General features: G+C 27.5%; 1 protein-coding gene across 3 annotated transcripts in view; it reads right to left on the reverse strand.

Moving 5' to 3' along the window:
* LOC129971201 (tubulin--tyrosine ligase-like protein 12) overlaps positions 1 to 22,352 on the reverse strand; it is a 41,228-nt gene that overhangs the window by 3,470 nt on the left and 15,406 nt on the right. For 2 of the 3 annotated variants that reach the window (XM_056084770.1, XM_056084771.1), the window contains exons 7-13: positions 16,970 to 17,109; positions 12,870 to 13,060; positions 11,368 to 11,592; positions 7,487 to 7,598; positions 7,193 to 7,344; positions 2,668 to 2,746; positions 2,523 to 2,591 (exon numbers count right to left, since the gene is read on the reverse strand). In XM_056084770.1, coding sequence (XP_055940745.1) covers positions 2,523 to 2,591; positions 2,668 to 2,746; positions 7,193 to 7,344; positions 7,487 to 7,598; positions 11,368 to 11,592; positions 12,870 to 13,060; positions 16,970 to 17,109 — 968 coding nt within the window. Of the gene's footprint in view, positions 1 to 1,248; positions 1,845 to 2,522; positions 2,592 to 2,667; positions 2,747 to 7,192; positions 7,345 to 7,486; positions 7,599 to 11,367; positions 11,593 to 12,869; positions 13,061 to 16,969; positions 17,110 to 22,352 lie in introns of those variants that run through there. The other variant, XM_056084772.1, reaches the window with a different exon arrangement.

Here is a 22,352-nt window from a genome sequence, read left to right on the forward strand (position 1 = left end):
CAAAGACTTTTGAAAAGATTCAAACTCTTAAGCTCACAAGACATGAATATCAATGTAATGCCATTAATATGCAAATTTTCTGAAATAATTCATTTAATAATTCATTGTAATACATTTTTAAACATTTCTAATAACAACAATAAAAAATTCAACCTCCTATTATTCAATATAAGAATTTAATGACTAAAATAAAATAAAAATTTAATACATGATCAAAAAAAAGGATTTTACAAATAAAACCTTTTTTTAAATCTTGGGAAAATAAAAGTATTTGTAATCAAGTTGCAGTGATATGAGTAACATGCAAGGAAACAAGACATATAAGTTTTCTTTATAAAATAAAATGAGTTTCCCAACTAAACAAAGATTAGATAAAAAAAATAATTAAAATAATATATATATACATATATTTTAATCAGGCATTTAAAACAAATTAAACTTCACATAAAATATATTTTCTTTCCCCTAACCTAAAATTTGATAGGTTTTTCTTCGCTATATGTAGATTTAAAAAAAAATAATCTGTAATCTTATGAAGAATTCATTACTGTGAACGCATCTCACTAAGCTAAATATCAATACAAAGCAATGTTACCATTCATTGATTTTTTAACAAATTTATATAAAAAAAAATTTAATACATAAGCAAGATTAGTTTGTGATATTCTTTATTTTTTATAGCACTGCTTAGAAACATTCATGGATGTTTTCTAAAAAAATCCTGATCATTTTTAATATGTGTAATGTGAAAAAATGCCTGATTAGATAATTTGACTTCGTAACTATATTAATGACCGATGCAATAATAGTTACATAACTTTTATAATTCTCAAATAATGTTAGAAAGGATAATTACTGATTTAATACCATTTTCTAAACGTTAATACTGTACAAATATGAAATTAAATATAGAATATTCAGATTTAAGGGTACAAAACCTAAAGCAATTTTTTAGTTGAATCAGATTACAATTGTAAGTCTTCAAACTAGAATAGAGTTAGTTGAAAAACAACTTTAAATTTAAAAAAAGGATGATAACTGAAAATTCTTTAAAATAATTTCAATATCAAATAAACATCATTTAATAATGTTATTTTCAACTTTAAATGAATGACTTTTTCAATTAAAAAAATACTGTAAAAAGAAATTACTGTTTATTGTAAGATTATACTTTTAAACAGCTATATCAAATTTTTAATGAAAATTGGCTATTTTTTTTCAGTATATAATAATAAATATTTATTATTTCAGTTGCTTGAACTGCAAAGTATGTTTCAATTTTCCTAAGAAATGTATGTAATTCATATTGAAATAGTTTCTTCTTTCTTCAAATCTCTACCTATCAAAACTCACAAATGTCTTTGTCTATGTTTATATATATATATATAAATTTGAATATTGTTAGGATGATAGTTTTATTCTGTTTAACACACAAGCCTTTAAAGAGATCGTATGAATTTATAATCATTAAATATGAGAATTTGTGATCATTAAATGTGGATCATTAAAAGGAATGATTATGTGATAAATTTCTGATGAAAGTACGCCTAAAAAAAGTGCATAGAAATTGAAATTCTTGATTATTTCTACAACTATTTTTTTCACATCCAGATAAATTCATCTAAAGTCATTTTAAATTCTTAACAAGTCAGTAAGATATTAAAAATAATTTAGAACTGCCATGTCAGTATACAACTCTGCCTGTAATTGTATTACAGGTATCTTATAGTGCCTGTAATTGTATTGCAATTCATCTTATTGTGCATGTAATTCAATTGTAAGAATCCATCAATTTCCACACAGAAAAATCATGTAGTAGCATCACCTATGATTCAATCCTATACCTAAGGAAGAAAAACTTAAGTACTCAGTAGAATCAGCCATGAACATTCATCTACTACCACCAAGAGAGAAATCATACTCAAAATTTATTTTATAATTCAAGATATCCTTCAACATTTAATCTTCTCCAAACACTAGTAACATACATAAATAATATAAAAAGAGGATTTGTAAACAAAACAAAATTAAAAAAAACTTAGAATGATTAAGTGAAATTACAAATTACTTAAATAAGGAAATTTATAACAAAACAGAATTTTATGGTATAATCTAAAACTGCATCACAAGATGTTTATATACAGTCAATTTCTTAAGAATTTTATTGAACTGCCAAGTAGTACCTCATTCCCTTGAAGTATAACCAGTTTTTTTTTTTTTTTTTTTTTTTTTTTCCCCACTGGAGAATGTCTTTTAATATTCAAATAAGTTTTTTTTAATTAATACTTTCAAACAAAAGTAAATTATAATTCAAGGATATAATAGTAATATGACTTTTCCCCACCACCTTTGATGAAATGTAGAATTAAATTTGTATAATGCAGATTACAGAGCAATATAATAAAGGAAAAGTAGAATGTTTTAAAATATTCTCCATTAAAATGCAATTTAATTTATATAACATTATAAAACAGCAGAACATTTCTACATTCTGAAACAATTAAAATTAAGTTATAACTTACTTCAATGTCACTCCATTTATGAGGAGAATGAACTTTTTCAAACTGTTTAATGAAATCATGACAAAACATCTGAAAAAAAAATACATAAACTTATCACAAAATTAAAAATTGAACTTCAACAATATGAAAAATAATATAATTATACCTGCTGCAGAGGGAAGTCACTGTAGTTCATCACAGTAAAATGCTTTTCATAATCTTCAAAATCTTCTAAAGAAAATGGCCTTAAGAGAACATAGAAAACTTTTTCATTCGTTTTAAGAATATAACTTAATATTAACGATAAAAATATAGGTATAATATAAAATAATAAAAAAAACTACAATGTTAAAATAAAATATTAAAACATAAAATAACTATTTGCATCATTATGACAATTGTTGGCAATATTTATCTAATATAAAATAAAATTACAAAATAACTTTAAATACATATTATTAATATGATAGAATGCTAAAAAATATGTAACTGTATTATTTTAATAATATACATAATAAACGCTCAAACAGAATTAACAATTGCCTAATTATATAAAAATAATCATGATACAATTTAAACTTAAAGAAGCAAATTCAATATAATTACTACAATAAAAATTGAAAATAAATACTTCTTTAAAATAATATAAAAACCTATAATTATTCTTCATATTTTATGTTTCAAAATGGAATTATTACGAATAGAAATCAGAAGACACAATTATGCCATATCATCAAGAATAATATTTATTACTAAAAAAGAATATTTGATTCTAAAATAAGGTTTTAAATACATTTTTGAGAAGTTTATGAAAGAAATATGAAAATATTGAGTTCATAATTAAATATTTCATTATATCTTCAACATCAATATTTAACAGATGAGAATAAAACAATAAATTTTGTAATGAATAGAATAGATTTCCCTTATTTCAAAGAGTTATTTTGATGTATTCGCAGAAAAGGAATAAGTAAATTTACACTCATGTCCATACATTAAGGATAATTCAGAGTTACGTGGAAATCGAACTCTAAAATACGTATATCACCGATAAAACTACATACATCAAAAATCATATGCAAATTGCAGGAAGTCACCAGATGATACTGATACTAATGTCACAATGATGAGAGTGTATGTATAAGGAATACAGGCAAAGAAATAAAATTGTTCATGAGCACTTTATAAGCCTTTCAGTGCAATAACCGCATAGTTATTACACAAAGAAGGCATTTGGATGATTTTTTAAGTAATAAAATTATCAGGCAGCTGGAATGTGGGTGTACCCCGCTGGAAGTATTCGAGGAACTTGGAATCGCCCAGAGTGTCATTACCAGGCATTAGCAACGATTCTAAGATGATGGTAATGCGAGTAGAAGTTACAGCACAAGTTGCCCCCGAGTTACAACGCCAAATGAGGACTGGTATTTGGCAGTTATTGCCAAACGAAACAGACCACAGCATCACATCCGTCTCGTCAGCTCTCTTCAGTCACTGGTACGACAGTTTCAAGGCAGACCGTGTACAGATGCTTAGGGCAGATTGATTTATATGCTCGTAGGCCTGTCGGATGTGTTCCACTTACTGCAACTAATGTCACCTGCAGTTAGCCTGGAGCAGAGAGCATGCATTGTGGACACCGCAACAGTGGGCTTGTGTGATGTTTTTTGACAAGTCCAGGTTTAGCTTGCAGTCTGATTCTCGCCAGACTTTCATACGGAGAGAGCAAGGTACCCATTACCACCAAGAGAACATCATTGAACGACACCATTATGGTGGTGCAGGATTGGGGGAGTTGGCAGGTTTGGGGAGGAATTATTCTGGGTTCCAGAACTGACCTGCATGTTCAAATTGGAAATGTGACATTCTAAATCTATCGGCACATTATTCTGAAACAAAATGTTCTTTTGTTTCGGGGCGTCATGGGCGCAGAATTCATGTTTATGGATGACAACACCTGTCCTCACTGTGAAAACATCATAAACGAATGCCTTCGATAGGAGAATATCACCCATATGGACTGGGCAGCATTCTCACCAGACTTGAATCCAGTACAGCATGTGTGGGACATGCTTGGCCAACAAGTTGCAGCCCATCAACCACTTCCTACATGTCTACTGGAACTTCGGAGAGCATTGCTTGATGAGTGGTGCAACATTCCCCAAGAACAGATCGATAATTTGATACTCAGCAAGCCTAGGCATTGTACGGACTGTATTACATTACATAGCTATACATCATCTGAGAGACATACTATATATTAACCATCATACCAACCATGTAATATTAATTTTTGTAAATAGGGTTGTTTTTTTTAATTTGCTCCAGGGAGCAAAGAATTGCAATTTTTATCAATGATATCAAACATATAGTATCTTTTTTTCTCTTTACATTTTGTTTAATACATAGGGTTTACAAATAAGTCACATTTGCTTTGCTTCCAACTCTTTCTTTTCCTGAACTGAATTATTTGAATTATTACATAACTAGCCGCCTTTGACGACCAGCCGGTTCGCCAATCTTAATGTTCGTTAAAATTTTAATAATTAAATATTTTATGCAATTTCTACTTTAGTAGCTTCTTCATCAAAATATTTTAAAACTTCAAATTTTGATTATCATATAATTCATTCATACTATTATAAAGGCCTTCAGTCATAACGTAATATGTATCTCTCTCATTTTCTGTTAGCACCCGTAGAATTTATGCTTTAAATTAAAGTGGAAAGAATTTATCTTCAATTAATATAATAATATTTTTTACTGAAACAAAGCATTTTTTTATAATCTGATTACTGAAAATAGAGTCACTCAGCGTTTAAACTTTATGGGCACTAAAGAATATCTTTTTAAATTTATGTAATATCTCAAGAGTTGGTCAACACAATTTTCTTAGATTCATTATGAGCAGATCGATTAATTAACAATGTTTAAATTTAAATGCATCAAACACTAAGAAAATAAAACGAATCGTTTAAAATAAACGGTTGAAAACGGTAGAATTTATGCTTTAAATTAAAGTGGAAAGAATTTATCTTCAATTAATATAATAATATTTTTTACTGAAACAAAGTATTTTTTTATAATCTGATTACTGAAAATAGAGTCACTCAGCGTTTAAACTTTATGGGCACTAAAGAATATCTTTTTTAATTTATGTAATATCTCAAGAGTTGGTCAACACAATTTTCTTAGATTCATTATGAGCAGATCGATTAATAAACAATGTTTAAATTTAAATGCATCGAACACTAAGAAAATAAAACGAATCGTTTAAAATAAACGGTTGAAAACAGGTTTTAAAAAAACTACTTAAAAAACGATGTACTTAAAACTATAAGCATATACAAAAAATATATAACTAACATAAATACAATTTACTTACAAAAGCATGCAACTAACCCAAAAATAATTTAAATCATCCATTGATAATGTTGTCATGGCAACAATCAGAACAGAATGGGCATGCGTGAATTTTCTTCGCCGGTTACGTAACGCAAATACGTGATTTTTTCTACGCCAGTTGGGGTAACGCTATGCGGATTAGAAATTTTTAATTTCCTTTATTCTGTTTTATTTTAATTCAAAAGTACTTCAGAATGAATCTGAAAGATTGATTCATTAGCAATGTTTAATTTTAAATGCATCAAACATTAAGAAAATAAACAGAACCGATTGAAATAATCCACCGAAAAATTTTAACCCTAGCCTCATTACTGTTGGGAGAAAAAAAAACTGAAGCCTTTCTCGTTTGGCGCTGGGGATAATGGAAGATTTTTTTGGCGAAAAAGTTGGCGGTGGGGAAAATGGAAGATTTTTTTGGTGGGAAAGTTAGTTTTTAATTAATAATTAAAATTCTAATTAAAAATTCGAAAAAAGAAACCCCAGGTGCACATTCCCAACCTCCAAGGTATACATGTACCAAATTTGGTAGCTGTATGTCAAACGGTCTGGCCTGTAGAGCGCCAACACACACACACACACACACACACACACACACACACACATTGAGCTTTATTATAAGTATAGATGGAATGTCAAATAAATAGAAACAAATTACCTATGAAAAATTAAAGACTGTATTTCAGTCTATATTAATAACATAAAAATAAAAGTTTAAGAATTTTTTTTATATAAAAAAACAAGCAAAATGTATAGCTATCACAAAAAGTTTTACCTGGCTTTATCATCTTTTCTTAAATGCTACAATTTTAATTACAAAAAACTACAAACATAATAAACACTCAATATTATGAATGTTAGTACTATGTAGTTGACATTAAATTTTACACGCCCTGTTGATATACATATCATTGCAGAAATAATAGAAGAATATAGAAATTTTTATAAAAGTCTTTAAGACTTGTTTGAAATATAATAGAACAATCATAGTTTACATAAAATATTATCATAACTAGAAAAGAAATGTTTTATTTGAGTATTAATCACATAATCTATATTTATTTAGGGTACCAAAAATAATGTTATTTTCACTAGAATACATTAGGTGCCATTTCAAAACAACTGCACAGCTATACCATGTATGTTTGATTAAAAAAATCAATCAATTAATTAATTTAAATTAGTTTTATAATTAATTATTTATAATTATAAATAAATAGCATTTAAAATAGTTAAATGAAAATAATTATTCGTGCTTCTTTTTATAATGCAAAAAATAATATGCTTACTTGTTTGCAAATCTAAGCCAAAATCGTTCATAAACAAAAAGCTCAAAATCCTGAATACTCCTCAATAAGACAATGAAACGCAAATCCATCTTCACTAAACCCACATTTTCTTTAGGAAACAAAACTGGATCAGTCACATATTTGCAAGCAACCTATAAAGAAGTACCAATTCATTAAATTTTAAAGTACCAAAAAAAAACCAATATTTCAGACTGCAATTATTTTAACATTATATCACTACACATGTATATAAAATGCATTAATTTATCTATAAATTGTTATAAAAAAACATACCATTGGTCTAGCCTCACTTAATCGAATTATTTTTGTCAGATTATCAGTAACATATATGTCTAAACCTCTTGCTAAATTAAAAGGTTTACAAATCCAAACATTATCCAGATTCCTAGGGGAGAAAAAAAGATATTTCATCTTTAAAAGAAATTACAAAACAAGTATAAAATTACTTGATATTTTATAAATCACAACTATATATGGGAAAAGCACACAACTAATAAATACTTCAGTATATGATAATTTACAAATGGATAGCATAACAGGACAATGAGAGTTATTTAATATTTTTGGGATAAAAGAAGGAAAGTGATGATTTCATAAGTGATGTAACAAAGAGAGAGGAACTGATACAAATATTCTAAAAGATATTAAAGTATTTTAAGAGTTTAAAACTGTCAGATATCAAAAAACTGTGACATTTGTTCCAACATCCTAGGATCTAAAATTTCTAGACTCTCTTCTAAATGTTACAGTACTGAAAGGAGTAATATTATTAATGAAAACTTTTTAATATGTTCTTTATAAGTCTTGGTCTTTTTTGCCTGATGTAAAATTGCATCCCACCCCACTCCCTCCAAGATATGTATGTTAGAAAGTTCTCCACATTGAACTATTAGAAATTAACATTATGGCAGCGTGAAAAGACAAATAAAAATCTTTTTAAAAAGTTTGTTTTCCTATTGAATATTAAAAAGGCACTGCAATCAAATTTGTGTTAGATGTAGAAGCTATATATCTAGTTTGGACTCCATGTTTCTATTAGTCTCAATTGTGTGAAGTGCAATCTGAAATCTTAGAAAATCAGCTAACAGATAATTTTCATGAGACTACTACCAAATGTATCCAAGTATTAAAAATTCCAAGCTCTTATTTTTATATTTAAAAGATTTCTAAACACCATGCTCATCAAAAATTTAATGGCTTCTTTTTCTCCCATTTGTTAGAGGAATTTAGCCCCCAATGATTAGAATAACCAATTACTAATTAGCAGACATTAATAATCATGATATGAGCGTCAAGCCACTTGATATTTATTTAGATAAGATTTAGTTACTAGGCCTCATTATGTTTGAGATATTTTCTCTGTAATGATAACAATTACTCTTGCTCTTGTTTTTCAACTCCGAATTTTCAATTTTGGTAGAAACTAATAAGGCCTGGCTTGAGTTAACTGTGAATATCAAACAAAAAATTTAAAATTCATTTTCTAGGCAATGCAAAGAAATTTATCCAGAAAAAACAAATGAACAAAGAATTTTTTTTAAATATATTTGGTGTACAGCCAGTCATCAAATATCAGATTGTTTTTCTCTTCAAACACAGTTATTTTATATTTCTCAAATTCAGAATTAGTTTTTTTTTCTCCTTGAATTCCTTTATGTTGCATATGTACTACATTTCAGTATTCTTGAATAGTTAACATAAGAACAGTTCTTTAAATCATTTAGGAAACTTGTAGCAAGTTTATAAAATATTTTCAAAATACCAGTATATTATTGGAAAATGGTTATTGCAGCTACAAATCCTAAATATTATGTTTACTTTTTTTTTCTTTACATACATCATACAGGTATACTGAAATTAGAAATACATGCAACAGATTTTCAGATAAGGAACAGAGAAGTATAACTTCATCTTACTAATGTTAATTTTATTATGCGTGTCAGATGATTCATCCAGTGTTAATCAAATAAAAGTCTATTTATACTTGAAATTTAAACAACTTATTTTGTCTGAACTTAATTACAAATGTAAATGTATGTAAAATGTAGTTAAATTTTCCTTATTCTTTTATACTATATACTGCCAATTAGAAAAGTTTCAAAAATTATAACTTAACAAAAACTACAGTTATTATATTAGACTAGATATTTTTTTGTTATGTGGCATAAACACCACAACTGAAAGGAAGTAAAAATACATGAAATAATAGCATTTTATAGAATAACAAAATAAATTTATTTTGAAGTCATATATAACATTAATATGTGATTAATAGTAATATAAAATAATAATAATTTTAAATAAAATTATAATTATAATTCTCAAAATCCTTTTATCATCTGTAACTTTATTTTTAATCAAAATGGAAATATCATTCATATATAATTTTTAAAAATAGCCAAAATCTAATTTTTTCCATAAATTGTTAACTTTTAAAGCATGATAATGCAATTAATTAAACATTGCATGTGGCAATCCATAGTGAAGTAAATAAATTAATTTGAAACATCTAATTTAATTAATATAAAATATCTTTTTGTGAGCATTTTTTGAAAAAATTTTATTGAGAAATCCAGACATCTATGGTTAATAAATTATTTAAATTTCATTTTTATTTAAATAGATATTTCAGTATACATTTACATGAATTGTTTTTAATTTATGTGTGTTTGAAATTTCAATCTATTCTTATAAAAATAGAATTGTAGCAATGTAGGTGTGTGTACATCCCTATTACTTCTAACCCATTAATATTTTCGGACTAGACCTGCAATTGAAAATGACTGATTTGTTAAAATAAATGGTTGTATTGAAAAACATAAAAAAAAAATTTTAAACATTCAACAAAACCAATCATATAAATGGCATAAAAGAATTTAAATGCTTTTAAAACTTTTCAAAAAAATTCTTACATATTATATAAAATTTGAAAATTTCGGCATATAAAACAAATATATGAATAAAAAATATTTAACAATATTAATTGTAATTAATAAGTAGAAACTTTATATAATGCTTTGAGATAAAGTAAAAATTAAATTTTTACAAAAAAAAAAAAAAAATGAATGAATGAAACAGATTAGGAAAGTTATACTGTTTTAACAATATGTGATGGTTAAGTTCATTTTACCTTTAATGTAGACAGTCTTTTTTCCTAAATCTCAGTCATAATGCAAACAGTTTTAATGCTCAGTTTGAAAGTAGCTACTTTGTATTATTTAAAAAGTTTATACTTTGAATTATTTAAAATACATGTCCAAAATATATTTCAGCCAGAAATTGATAGCAAATCAAAAAATATGGTTTAAACATTTAAAAAGCTCATTTCTAATAGATGATTAATTCTAAATAATGTAGCCTTAAATAGTTTTAAAAGAAATGCCATTAGTTTCACAAATACTGAAATTTGTTAAAATTTTAAGAAAAAACAAAACCTGAAATATGTATTTGTTTGCATAAAGTAAATCTCAGACAGCATTTACTTAATTACGAAAGAAAAGGTTTGGTTTACAAAAATACACACCAAAAAAATTATTATACAAAGTGTTGAATTTATTTTAATAAAATTTCTTTTTATTGCACTAAGTATTTTAAAATAGACAAATGAGGTCATACAAACTTGATACTAATTTTTTTATGTCTAAAAAATCAAATAAATGTTTTAATAAACATGAACCATTATATCGGGGATAGTAAAATCTAAAATCTTTTAAAAGTGGGATTTCAGCACAAAAAAAAGAAAGACTGTCCCCCTTTTTTAAACTACTAGTTGGGAAAAAAAATTCTAGTCACTAAAAGATAGGTCCAGGAGAGTGATAATATCTACAGGTTTATTATAGAATTGGAATTGCCAGGAAAACAAAATTCTACCCCTTTAGTGCATGCCCGTAGTTTAGTTTCAGCCCATGCATCAATCCACACATAAATAAATCTACAAGTTAAAAAATCTAAAAGTTAATAAATCTGTAAGTTCAACATTTGGGATGCCCATAAAAAAAGGTGAAAATTTTAAACAATCAATTACTTGAACAAATCAAAAAATTATTTAAAATACAATTAAAATACAATTAAATGCATTCTTTCAAACTCACTTCTGTTACAGTTATAAAATAAAAAGAACATTTCATATAATAAAATAATAATGTGCCACATACCTTTTTTCTCTGTTTTGAAAGTACGAAACAAATTGAGGCAATTCTATCATTAAACTGTATGTGGTTGGAAGCCATTTCGGACAATTTTCAAAGGTGTTGATATTAGCTTCATCCTCTTCACATGATCGTCGACAGACAATAGCTAACAAGTCTTTATTAATGAGAACTTGTTCTGAAGGAAATTGGCTGACATAAAATAATTCACCTCGACTTTCAGCAAGAGATCTGTTGAAAATAGAAATATTTCATTTAGAACAGTAAATAAATAAAATTATAATTCAGTTACATGGAAAATGTATTTACCACAACAGATATTTACAACTATTGATGAAATATATATGTTTAAAAAGAAAACTTTTTATGAAAGTGGGTAAATTTTAGATAGTGATCATTATGCGAGATTTACAAAAAACAATAAATCCATATACTAAAACAATAATATAGTCAAAAAAATGTTTTTTTTTTAAAGAATACCTATTTATGTTATAATTGTCATGAAATAAAAGTAATGAAATAACAAAATGAAAACGAAAGTCAATATATTCTTTGATCTTTTTAAGTATGATATGTTACGTTTTGCACATTAATTGTAATTTTAAAAAATTTAAAACAATTTCAACTTTTGTCATTGTAAACATTTCCTAGTTCATATTCTTGCAACCAGTAATTTGGTGGTGGCTTTGTTTGCAGAATATGCAAAGTTATCAACATTACTGAAATTGATTTTCCTGAATGTTTCTGCTATATACTCTCTTTAAATTTGAATAACTCTATTGAAATATGCTGAAGTTAGAACCAAATATATGTATTTTTTTAATAAAACAAAAAGTTTTAGGAAATTACTTTTTAATTTCTTGTATTTTTCCTGTGCTTAAGATATAGCTTTGTAATCAAGCACTGACTGAATGTGTAACTCATCTATTCTAAATAATATATCAGCAATGATTTTGCATTTCTAGAAATCTGCTGATTATCAATAGTAAAGTTTTCAATATATTAAAGCATTTTTATAGTTTTATCATTATTGAGTTGCTATCTCTAGATTTTGATGGAATGCATAAATTAATGGGTTGTGATTGATAAACATTGTGAATTTTCACCATCCAAAAAAATTTGGAAGTTTCATTGAAGAATATGCAGCTAAAAGTTTTCAGTCATGTGGTATTGAATAATACAGGGTATTAATTAGTACTAATATGTACCAGGATAATTATACAACAAAGTGTGTTCCTCCACAATACCGCACAGTTTAATGTGTATCTTATATATCACTCATGTTTATTTACAAATACAATATTTTATCAAGTAGTAAATTACATTAAAAATTCATAAATTATTACAAAAATCTTAATTTTAAAAGTGCTAGCAATTTCAAAATTTATGTAATGCACATTAAAAAATTTTTTATAAAGTTTTGCATATAGAAGTAGAACAAATATTTTTAAAAATTATATTTTATTAATACATTAATGGAACATGAAATTAAAAAAAAAAAAGCATACTTGTAATCATAGAGCCTTTCAAATAGCCACAAAATATGTGCTTTAGTTTTCTCAGTTGTTGAATAAAAACGAGGATCTGTCAAAAATTCTGAAACTTCAGGGTAATCAGTATAAAGACGAATTTTTGGTTCATGAACAAGTGATGGAAGTTCATATTCATCTTCAGGTAAAATTTCCATATGGCGGCCAGACTGAAAGAAAAAGATTTTATTAACAGAAAAGTCAACGTAACATGAATTCATGTCAACTCAACCAGATTTATCTCTTAATCATACTATAAAACAGAGAATGTAAATATAAATTTAATTCCAATAATAGACCATGCTTTATTATAACATAGAAAATAAGATTTTTAGATTAAAAAATAAAAATACATTTAGATTTTTGGTTTGGGTAAAGGAACAATTCATTCATTTGGAATTATCCATCGGCTATGCTACATCATTTAGAAAGACAGTCTGCTTACTGCATATATTTTTTTCAATTTTAATATGGTTGAGAATTTTATCCTTTGTTGTCATTAGACATTCTGTTAAATCCTTTCAATATTTGAAAATGTAAGGTAAATAAATATTTTACAGTATTTTGATAACTTTATAAATCTACTCCACAGTAATTTTTTTAAAACACTCATACATGTTTCCTTATACAAATTTATCTACAAAATCTTCAACAATAAAAATATCCCAAACCAAAAAAAAAAAAAAAAAAGAAAAGAAAAGAAAAGAAAGAAAGAAAGAAAAGAAATTCAACTGATCAAAAATTTTATCATCATATCAACTATATCGAAAATAATTAAGTCACAATAAACCATAATGTATATTTAAAGAATAAGATAAACATTATACTCAAATAACAAAATCAACAAATAACTTATCAGAACTTAACTGATGAAAAGAAAAACAAATTCAAATAGTTTTCTTACAATTTTTAAACCAAACATGCAATTAAGGAAAACAGTACGAGGCCTTCCCCTCTTTTCTGTTTTAATAGTAAAGCTTCAATTTTTATAGAATATTTTTGTTTAAATAATGTTAAAATTGCATTTGCTGTCTTAAAAAGATTATGTAAATAAGGATAGCTGGTATTATGAACTCCTGATACAATACTGAGATCAATAGAATTTCTACATTCTGTTTCCAATAACCTCTCCTGCCCTAGATATGCTAAGTGTTTTCTAAACAGAAAAATATAGTAGGGGTTAGTTACATTAACTTTTTAAAGAAGTGTTGCTACCACAATAGAAATTTAAACTCTGATCAATGCAATATAAGTTTACTATAAACTATTTTCAAATGCAGGAAACAATTTAAAAATTTATAAAAAAAGAAATAAAAATTTTACAAAATTGCAATGGTTATACAAATAATAAAAGAAAATGTTAAATTTTTATTTAAAAAAATCATAAAAACAAAATTGTATGCTTGAAATAAAAAAAATTTAGAGAGACAATACATTTGGTGAAATAATTTTTTTTGCAACATTCATAATGGAAGCATAAATAAGAATTAAAATCATTAAAAAATAATGCATTTAAAATTGATAATGTACTAATTCATCATTAGTTTCGAGTATGTAAACACAAGAATATATGAATATAATAAATAAACAGACAATTAAATAGCAGACAAACCCATGAGGTTATATATTTTATAAGTTCACAATATTATTATGTTCACACACAAGAATATATGAATATAATAAATAAACAGACAATTAAATAGCAGACAAACCCATGAGGTTATATAATTTATATGTTCACAATATTATTATGTTCACAAGAATTACAAGAATAAGATATGATCAGGAATATGAACATAATTACAGAATTTTTGTATATTTTTTATAGTAACATTTGTTTAAGAAAAGTGAAACTTTTTCAATGATGTAAATATATATGTCATAAATAATTGCAGAAATGGTTATTCAGTGCTAAAATTTAAGTTCAATATGATTAAGTCTTTTTTTTTTTTTTTTCTTCCATATATATGCTGGGATTTTGTAGTCAAATTATATTTTTTGGCTCTCAGAGAATTTGTTGATTCAGTAGTCAGCTTAATCTTGTGCCAGTTAGTTTAAATAAAGTTTTGCATAAAGACTCTTAAATCAAAAACTTTTTTTTTTACACTGTGATTCATATCACGTCAACAGTTTCCCCACTATATTATAAAAAATTAAAATAGAGCATGACATGTAATCAATATTTAGCATTATATAGATAATTCCCCATCATCACTTCAAAAGAGTGATGATGGGGAATTATTTAGGATTTTAAGAAAGTATTTTGACTATAAACAATAGAAGAATTTTCTTACGATTATTTCAATAAAAAAGTTTATTGAAAGCCATTGAGTTATTTAATAAATATGGCTGGTTCTCAAATATCCAACCTATTACAGCAGAATGGTTGGTGGGATAGTAAAAAAAAGATCAATATACCAGATTTATTTAAATATCCTGTCCTACCCTCATTCAAAAACAACTATCTGAAGTTAAATTCCACTCATATTCATATTTTCTGACATCTTAGTATTGGTTAATACATATAAATGTTTGTTACATGTAGTATTGCATACTTGGGGGGGGGGGAAACTAAATAAAAGTTAAGAAAAGAAAATCTGTACATATTTTAAGATAAATCTTACAATATTTATTTTAAGATAAATCTTACAATGTGTAATATAAGGAAGCATAAAAATTTCTGTGAAATAAGAATATATAAAATTTTGAAACAAACAGATGACAAACATAAAATATAGAAATAATATTTTCAAAAATTATTTACATTTATTTTACTGTTTATTGAAAAATGATCACATTAATGTGAAAAGGCAGGCACAGAAGTAATCAAAACTAATTATTTTTTATTTTTGAAAAAGTTCAAAGCCTTGATAAAGTCAACCATTCTTCATTTAATTATGGATAATTACTTTTTTAATTAGGTTGGATAGTTACCAGTCAGACAGTTGAAATTCTGATAATCAATCAAATTTTTTTTAGAAGTTTGTCAAACAGAATTACAATTTTATCTAAAATTAAACATATGTTCTTAATGTGATTTTTCTCAAATTTTATATATACATATTTTATTACATATCCATTTGAGTGAGTACCATAATGTGTTCCCACATTACATCTATTTAAAATAGAATAAATATTTCTGAAACTTGTGAAAGTTATTAACAAACAATGTTGGAACTCAAAAATTGCTCTAATTATTATGTATGTATTAAGCTTTATGTATGTATAATAACATTTATATTTTGTAAATTATTTATTTAAATCTAAAGACTTGTGCACAATATATTAAATATGTTTAACAACAATAAAATTTTCAATATAAAAGTGTTTTATAGCAAATTAACTCCATCCATTGATTGAGAAGACAGCTTGCTAAGCATATGTTTGGAGTGAGTGTAATAAATTAATTTCTCCACATTCTATTATCTATCTGCATAAAATTATATTCTAAACACACACTTTATACAATATAATTTATAATATTAATTTTGAATTTTATGAATTATATTCAAACTTCATTTTAACTTTTGAGTTGAAAGCAGCTCTCCTATACCCCACAAAATCTACAATTTTTAAATTAAGTTATACATCAGCTAAACTGGAGAGGAAAAAATTCTTTTTCAAATTACATAAACTCAGAATGTATTTCTAAATCCTCCTTTTCTTGCTTTTTAACTTATTGTTTGTGTGCATTACAATAATACTGAGAATCAATTTCATAAAGAAAATTTTAAAAACCATCTAAAAACAGAACTTCATGCCTGATCAGCAATAAGAAGAATAAAATACTAATTTAAAGAAATCACCTTCTTATTTATCAGAAAAATCATCTAATATGTATTTATTTTTATAACTTCTTGAATGCCTCAAATGGCAGCGACTTGAATGATAGAAAACAAACTGATTAGTAGTGAAATGTGGAAATTATTATATTTAGATCTCTACATATATAAGCAAATGCAGGGTTTTTTGAAATAGGATTTCAAAAGTGCATGCGCATAAGTTCTTAATAAGAGGGTTGTTTTTTTATACCATATACTATATTTTATAATAAATTCTAAAACAAAATATGTATCTACCATGAAGTAATCCAGATCAGGCTCAGACTGACTAAAATCAATCTCTGACAAATCACTTGGTACCCAAGGATATTTCAAAGCCATTTTCATCTCTTCAGATAAAGTATTCTTTAACCTAGGATAATTGCAGGTGACCTCCTCTTGAAAAAATTTGACAATAGTTAGATAAAATTATTTAGCTGGCAAATTTTTACACTTACAGTTAGAAATAAAATAAGAATAATCATTTTAACCATTCAAAAAATATTATTATTTATACACAAAAACACATTTCAATAAAAGTGAAACAATTTAAAAAATACCAAAGTAAGTACCAAATGTAAGCTTAGAGTATACAGTGGTGGCTAAAATTGTGGACACTTTTGAAAATCGTTATGTTTTTTAACTTTCTACGCTTATAGAAAATGTTACATTTCACAAAATGCCAACTGTTACATATCATTTTAAAGGGAATTTAATGCTGATTTCAATACAAAGAGCAGAATTCAAATATTTGCAATACAAAAAAGTTATTCTTACTTTAATCTGAATAGCAAACACAGTGTTGAAATGGATTGCAATTTCTAACTTTCCTGACAAATCACTGTTCTTGTTCTGGGAACCAATCAAATGTTAATAACTGCTAGTAGAATCTGACATCAAGTTTAAAGTTGGAACAAGTCATTATTGTGCTTTTTTCTGTGGAAGGAACACTGTTTTTTATGTAATCAAATTGCAAGTTAGAAAGTTTGTTAAACTTTTTAATATATAGATGAAATTTTTGTAAATATTCCTAATATTTAGTTAAGAAGCAATGACATCAAATAAAAGAATATATTGGATACCTAGAAAGAGAACTAAGATTATTGTATAACAAGAAGGTGTTCTTTCCTATGCTGAAATTGCAAGACAGATAGGTGGATCAGTGATTACCTCTGGAATAAGAAAGTTTTGTTTACGATATCAAGATACAAATTCAATTCAAAACAAAGCAGGAAATGGCTGAAAAAGGTGCAACACATCTGCTGATGATAGAAGAATAAAATGACTATGTCTCCAAAATAGAAGAATGCCATTGTTATTTCGCCAGTTCTACGCACACATTTAATGTAATTCACAACACAAATCAGATGGCAGAGACTTTAGAACAACTCCATTTTATTCGCGTGCTTTCCACACTCTCTCTCTCTCTCTCTACACAGCCACTCTCGCGTTACAGAATTATTTTCGCTTCACCTTGGGGGCGCCACCATACAATCATTTCACAACACCGAACAGCCATTAGAAGTCAATTAAATGATACTGGCATTTATGTCAGTTCAATTATAATCAGGAGAAGATTATTAGATTTGGGCTAAGAGGTAGAATTCAATGAAAAAATCCTTTTTTTAGTTTACAACAATGTATAGAGATTACAGTGGGCAAAGGAACACATTAATTGGACAGATGATCAGTGGTCACAATTTATACAGAGAGATGAAACAAAAATATCGTTATTCGGTAGTGATGGCGAAAATATGCAAGACATAGAAAGGCGAAGAGCTACATCCTGATTGCATTCAGACAACAATGAAGAACTCACTTAGTGTTATGATTTGGTCATGCATGTCAGCAGATGGTATTGGTCCCCTTCATGTTATCTATGGTACATTAAATGCGAGAAAATACATAGACACTATTCTAGAGCCAAAACCTACACCTTCCGTCAGTGATCTCTTTCCAAACAACACATGGCACCGTTTGAAAACTCTTCTACATATGAAGTGTTCATCAAATAAAAGAGAATTAATTGAATCTATAATTGTTTCCTGACATCATGTAATAATGAAGGAAGAGCTTAAACCTCTTGTTAGCTCGATAAAACATCAGTGTGAAGCTGTAATAAAAAATAAAGGCTACCCTACTAAGCACTGATAGCTCACTGCAGTCATCAACATCTAATGTATCTCAATAATTATTGCCGCTCAACTTTTTTTGTAAGTATTTGAATCTTGCTTTTTGCATTGAAATTAGCATTAAATTCTCTTTAAAATGATATACAAGAGTTTGCATTATGTGAAAAGCAGGGGTGTTTGTGGGACCCCAAAAAATCCCCTGAAACTTTTACGGACTTACTACCGACATTTTGGAGTTTCGAGAAGCGGGGGGGGGGGAGAAATGAAAAATTACAATTATGAAGTATTGAATGACCTAATTATAAAAGTTCAACGAATTACTTTTTTTGCAAAATTAAGACCTTTGAACCCAGGTCACGTGATCGCACATCTAGTCGAACGAAGTCTCTCCCTTTTTTTTCTGCCGCGCCTACTTGCTGAAAAGAATCCAGAAGAGAATGTCCGAGAACCGGGGGAATGAGTCATAACTCGCAATAAGGAAAGAACAAAAAAGAAGTTTTTTCCCCCTTTTCACGCATTATCACTGCCTTTGGAGAAAGAAAGGAAAAGTTTTCACCACACACACTGACCTTGCGTTTTCTGCTTTCAAAGCAAACAAAATTACCCAGATCAAAATAAATAATTCATTATTATTCCTACTTCCTTTTGAATGACGATCCCCGGAATTTCCGGGTATCGAAGTTCAAAATCCCCGGAATTCCGGGGTTTCCCCGGAGCACAAACACCCCTGGAAAAGTTACATTTTATATAAGCATACAAATTTAGAAAACTTAAAAATTTTCAAGTGTCCACAATTTTTGCCACCACTGTATATTATATTATATATATATGTAATGATATTTTAACTCTAATTTCAATTTAATTAATTTTCATAATAACTTCATCTTAATTTAGCCCATAGTAACTTCATTCTAAAATATTCTCTTATTTCGTGATCCAATTCCACTGTCTCTACTTAATTAATTCAAGAGAAGCTTTGTTAAATTGTTGAATCAGCTAAAATCTAACTTTCCCACACTACGCGTGAAGAGATAACATACCGCTGACCAAGCAAATTCTTTTTTAAAATCTCCCTTTGTTTCCCCTACCTTCTCGGCGCCTGTAATGAAAATCCCTATCGAAATCTCATAATACATTAGCACTGTGAAGAAATGTTTTCCCTATTAAAATCATAGGTTATATAAGACCAGGGATAAAATGTCCGAGAGCTCTTCCCTCATTCCTCTCTGTGTCGTTCTGTGTGCTCGTCGCTTGTACATATGCTTGCTTCTTCAAAATGAAATAAAACGACGTCACGAAATTAAAAGTATCTTCATTGTCCTCAAACTGCATCATGCTTCGCAACAAATAATATTACATATTAAAAAGTCGACAAGGATAGTTTCCTGTGAAAAATTATGAAATGAACTAAAAGAATTAAAATTAAATCGACTGGCCAGACTTCAACGTTGCAATGCGCTCGCCGTGCTCCAAAGATGACTTCGGTCCAGGTTCGCCCAGCTGCGATGTTTTCACCGCCGTCTGCTTCGGCTGCCTCCGGCCACATTGTTTCACGCAAACCGTAGTCCGGCATCCGGTCCAGTTCCCGTTGAATCCTATGCCTTCCACAACCTGTGACTTCATCCGAACACTGTTGTCATGTGTGTGTTCCTTATATCTTCAAAGAGTTGGAGCTCCTTGTCATCATAAAAATTTTCTTGCTCCTTACCTGTGCTGAATAATCCCGATCTCGACGTCATTTCCATTTTATATCATCACCACAATATAATACTCGCCAGTGGTCTCCAGTGCTAAATTGAATCAACCAGATTTTCAAAATATCACTTGTGATTTACGTCATCACCAAAATAATAGTCACCTGCCGTAGTCTTCAGTCTCCAGTTCCAGTGCTCAAAATTGCATTTTGTGATTAATTAAAAAAAAAAATGATTATTCTTCAAAAAGTGTTTAGTGTTTCCCGACTCAACAGTGAAAAATCAAGATTTATATTGTGTGTTTTTCTTTTCTTTTGATTTTCATTTTTGAATTTTAGAATTATTGCAAGTTATATTTTTATAATATTATTTAAAATATTGAATTTTAGTCTTTTATCAAGTCTATTTTTTAAAAATTTATGCATAAATTTATAATGTTTTTTATTTGAAAAATACTTTAATGTGTTAAGAGCTGGAAAAATGACTCAGAAAAATGACCCAGAAAAAATAAATGTGTCTAGCCCTCAAAGTAAAGAAAATAAAATTAATAAAGAAAATGATCCAATAGCCCAAGAACCCTCCATAATTCCTTTTGATCCTGAAAATGGGATGAAAGTGGATTTATGGTTGGGATATTTTAATAAAATTTGTCAAGAAAGTAACAAAAATGATTTATGGAAAATTAAAAATATAGCTAAATTTCTAAAAGGGTCAGCTTTAACACATTATATAAATAGTTGTTTAAATATTGATAATTTTGATGATTTATATTGTATATTAACTGAACAATTTATCCAACCCAATATTGTTAATTTTTCACAATTGAAATTTAATTCAAAAAATGGTAACTTAGTTGATTATTTCCATCAAAAATTAAATTATGGCAGACAGTTAGGCCTTAATCCACAATTGATTTTAGAAGGTCTTACTGATGGGCTGCCAACTCAACTAAAACAATTAGTTAGCATAAAAGCTCCTAATACCCCTATAGAATGGCTTGCAATAACAGCTAAATTATTAAAAATGGAAGAATCTTCAGAACCAAACCCAGGCAGGTGTAATGAAACTAAAATCAGAATAAGACAACCAGAACCTTTTACACCTAGGCATAACTTTAATTATAAATTTCAAAATTCTTTTACTCCTCGAGCTCCCAATAATTTTAGACAAAATTTTCATAATTCAATAAGGCCACATCCCAATAATTACAATATCTATAATCATAATTTGCATTTTCAACAAAGATTACCACCTTCTCCCTGTAGAATTTGCACTGAAATAGGTATTCCAAATGTTTATCATTGGACACAAGCATGTCCTTTTTATCAACCTCACTTTATGACCAATACTCCAATAACAGCCAATGTGACTTCCCCGTGCACAGAGGTCCCTCTTGGTTGTTTTCAAAATCCTCAAAGGAGACCAAATTCTTCTAATGAGACCCCTAGCCCAGCACAGTTACAATTATTAGTGTCCGGACACATCTCAACTTTACCAAGTCTAGCTAACATGGACAATGTTTATAACCATCATAGTAATATAAATATTGTTATTGACACAGGATCCACTCTTTCAATTATATCTGCAGATATTGTAAAAAAACTTAACTTGACAAGAAAAAATGTATACCCTATTAGAGTCAAACAAGCTCATGGAACGTTCCAATTAACCCAAATTTGTGACATATATTTAAAAATTGGCCAAATAAATAAGAAAATCAAATTATATATTATGGACAATCCTTTACCATATATTATTTTAGGACTACCAGATTGTAGTTTATATAAATTAATTATAGATTGTGACAAAAATAAA

The sequence above is a fragment of the Argiope bruennichi genome, chromosome 6 (assembly GCF_947563725.1).
Source record: "Argiope bruennichi chromosome 6, qqArgBrue1.1, whole genome shotgun sequence".
In the NCBI taxonomy this organism is placed as follows: Eukaryota; Metazoa; Arthropoda; class Arachnida; order Araneae; family Araneidae; genus Argiope; species Argiope bruennichi.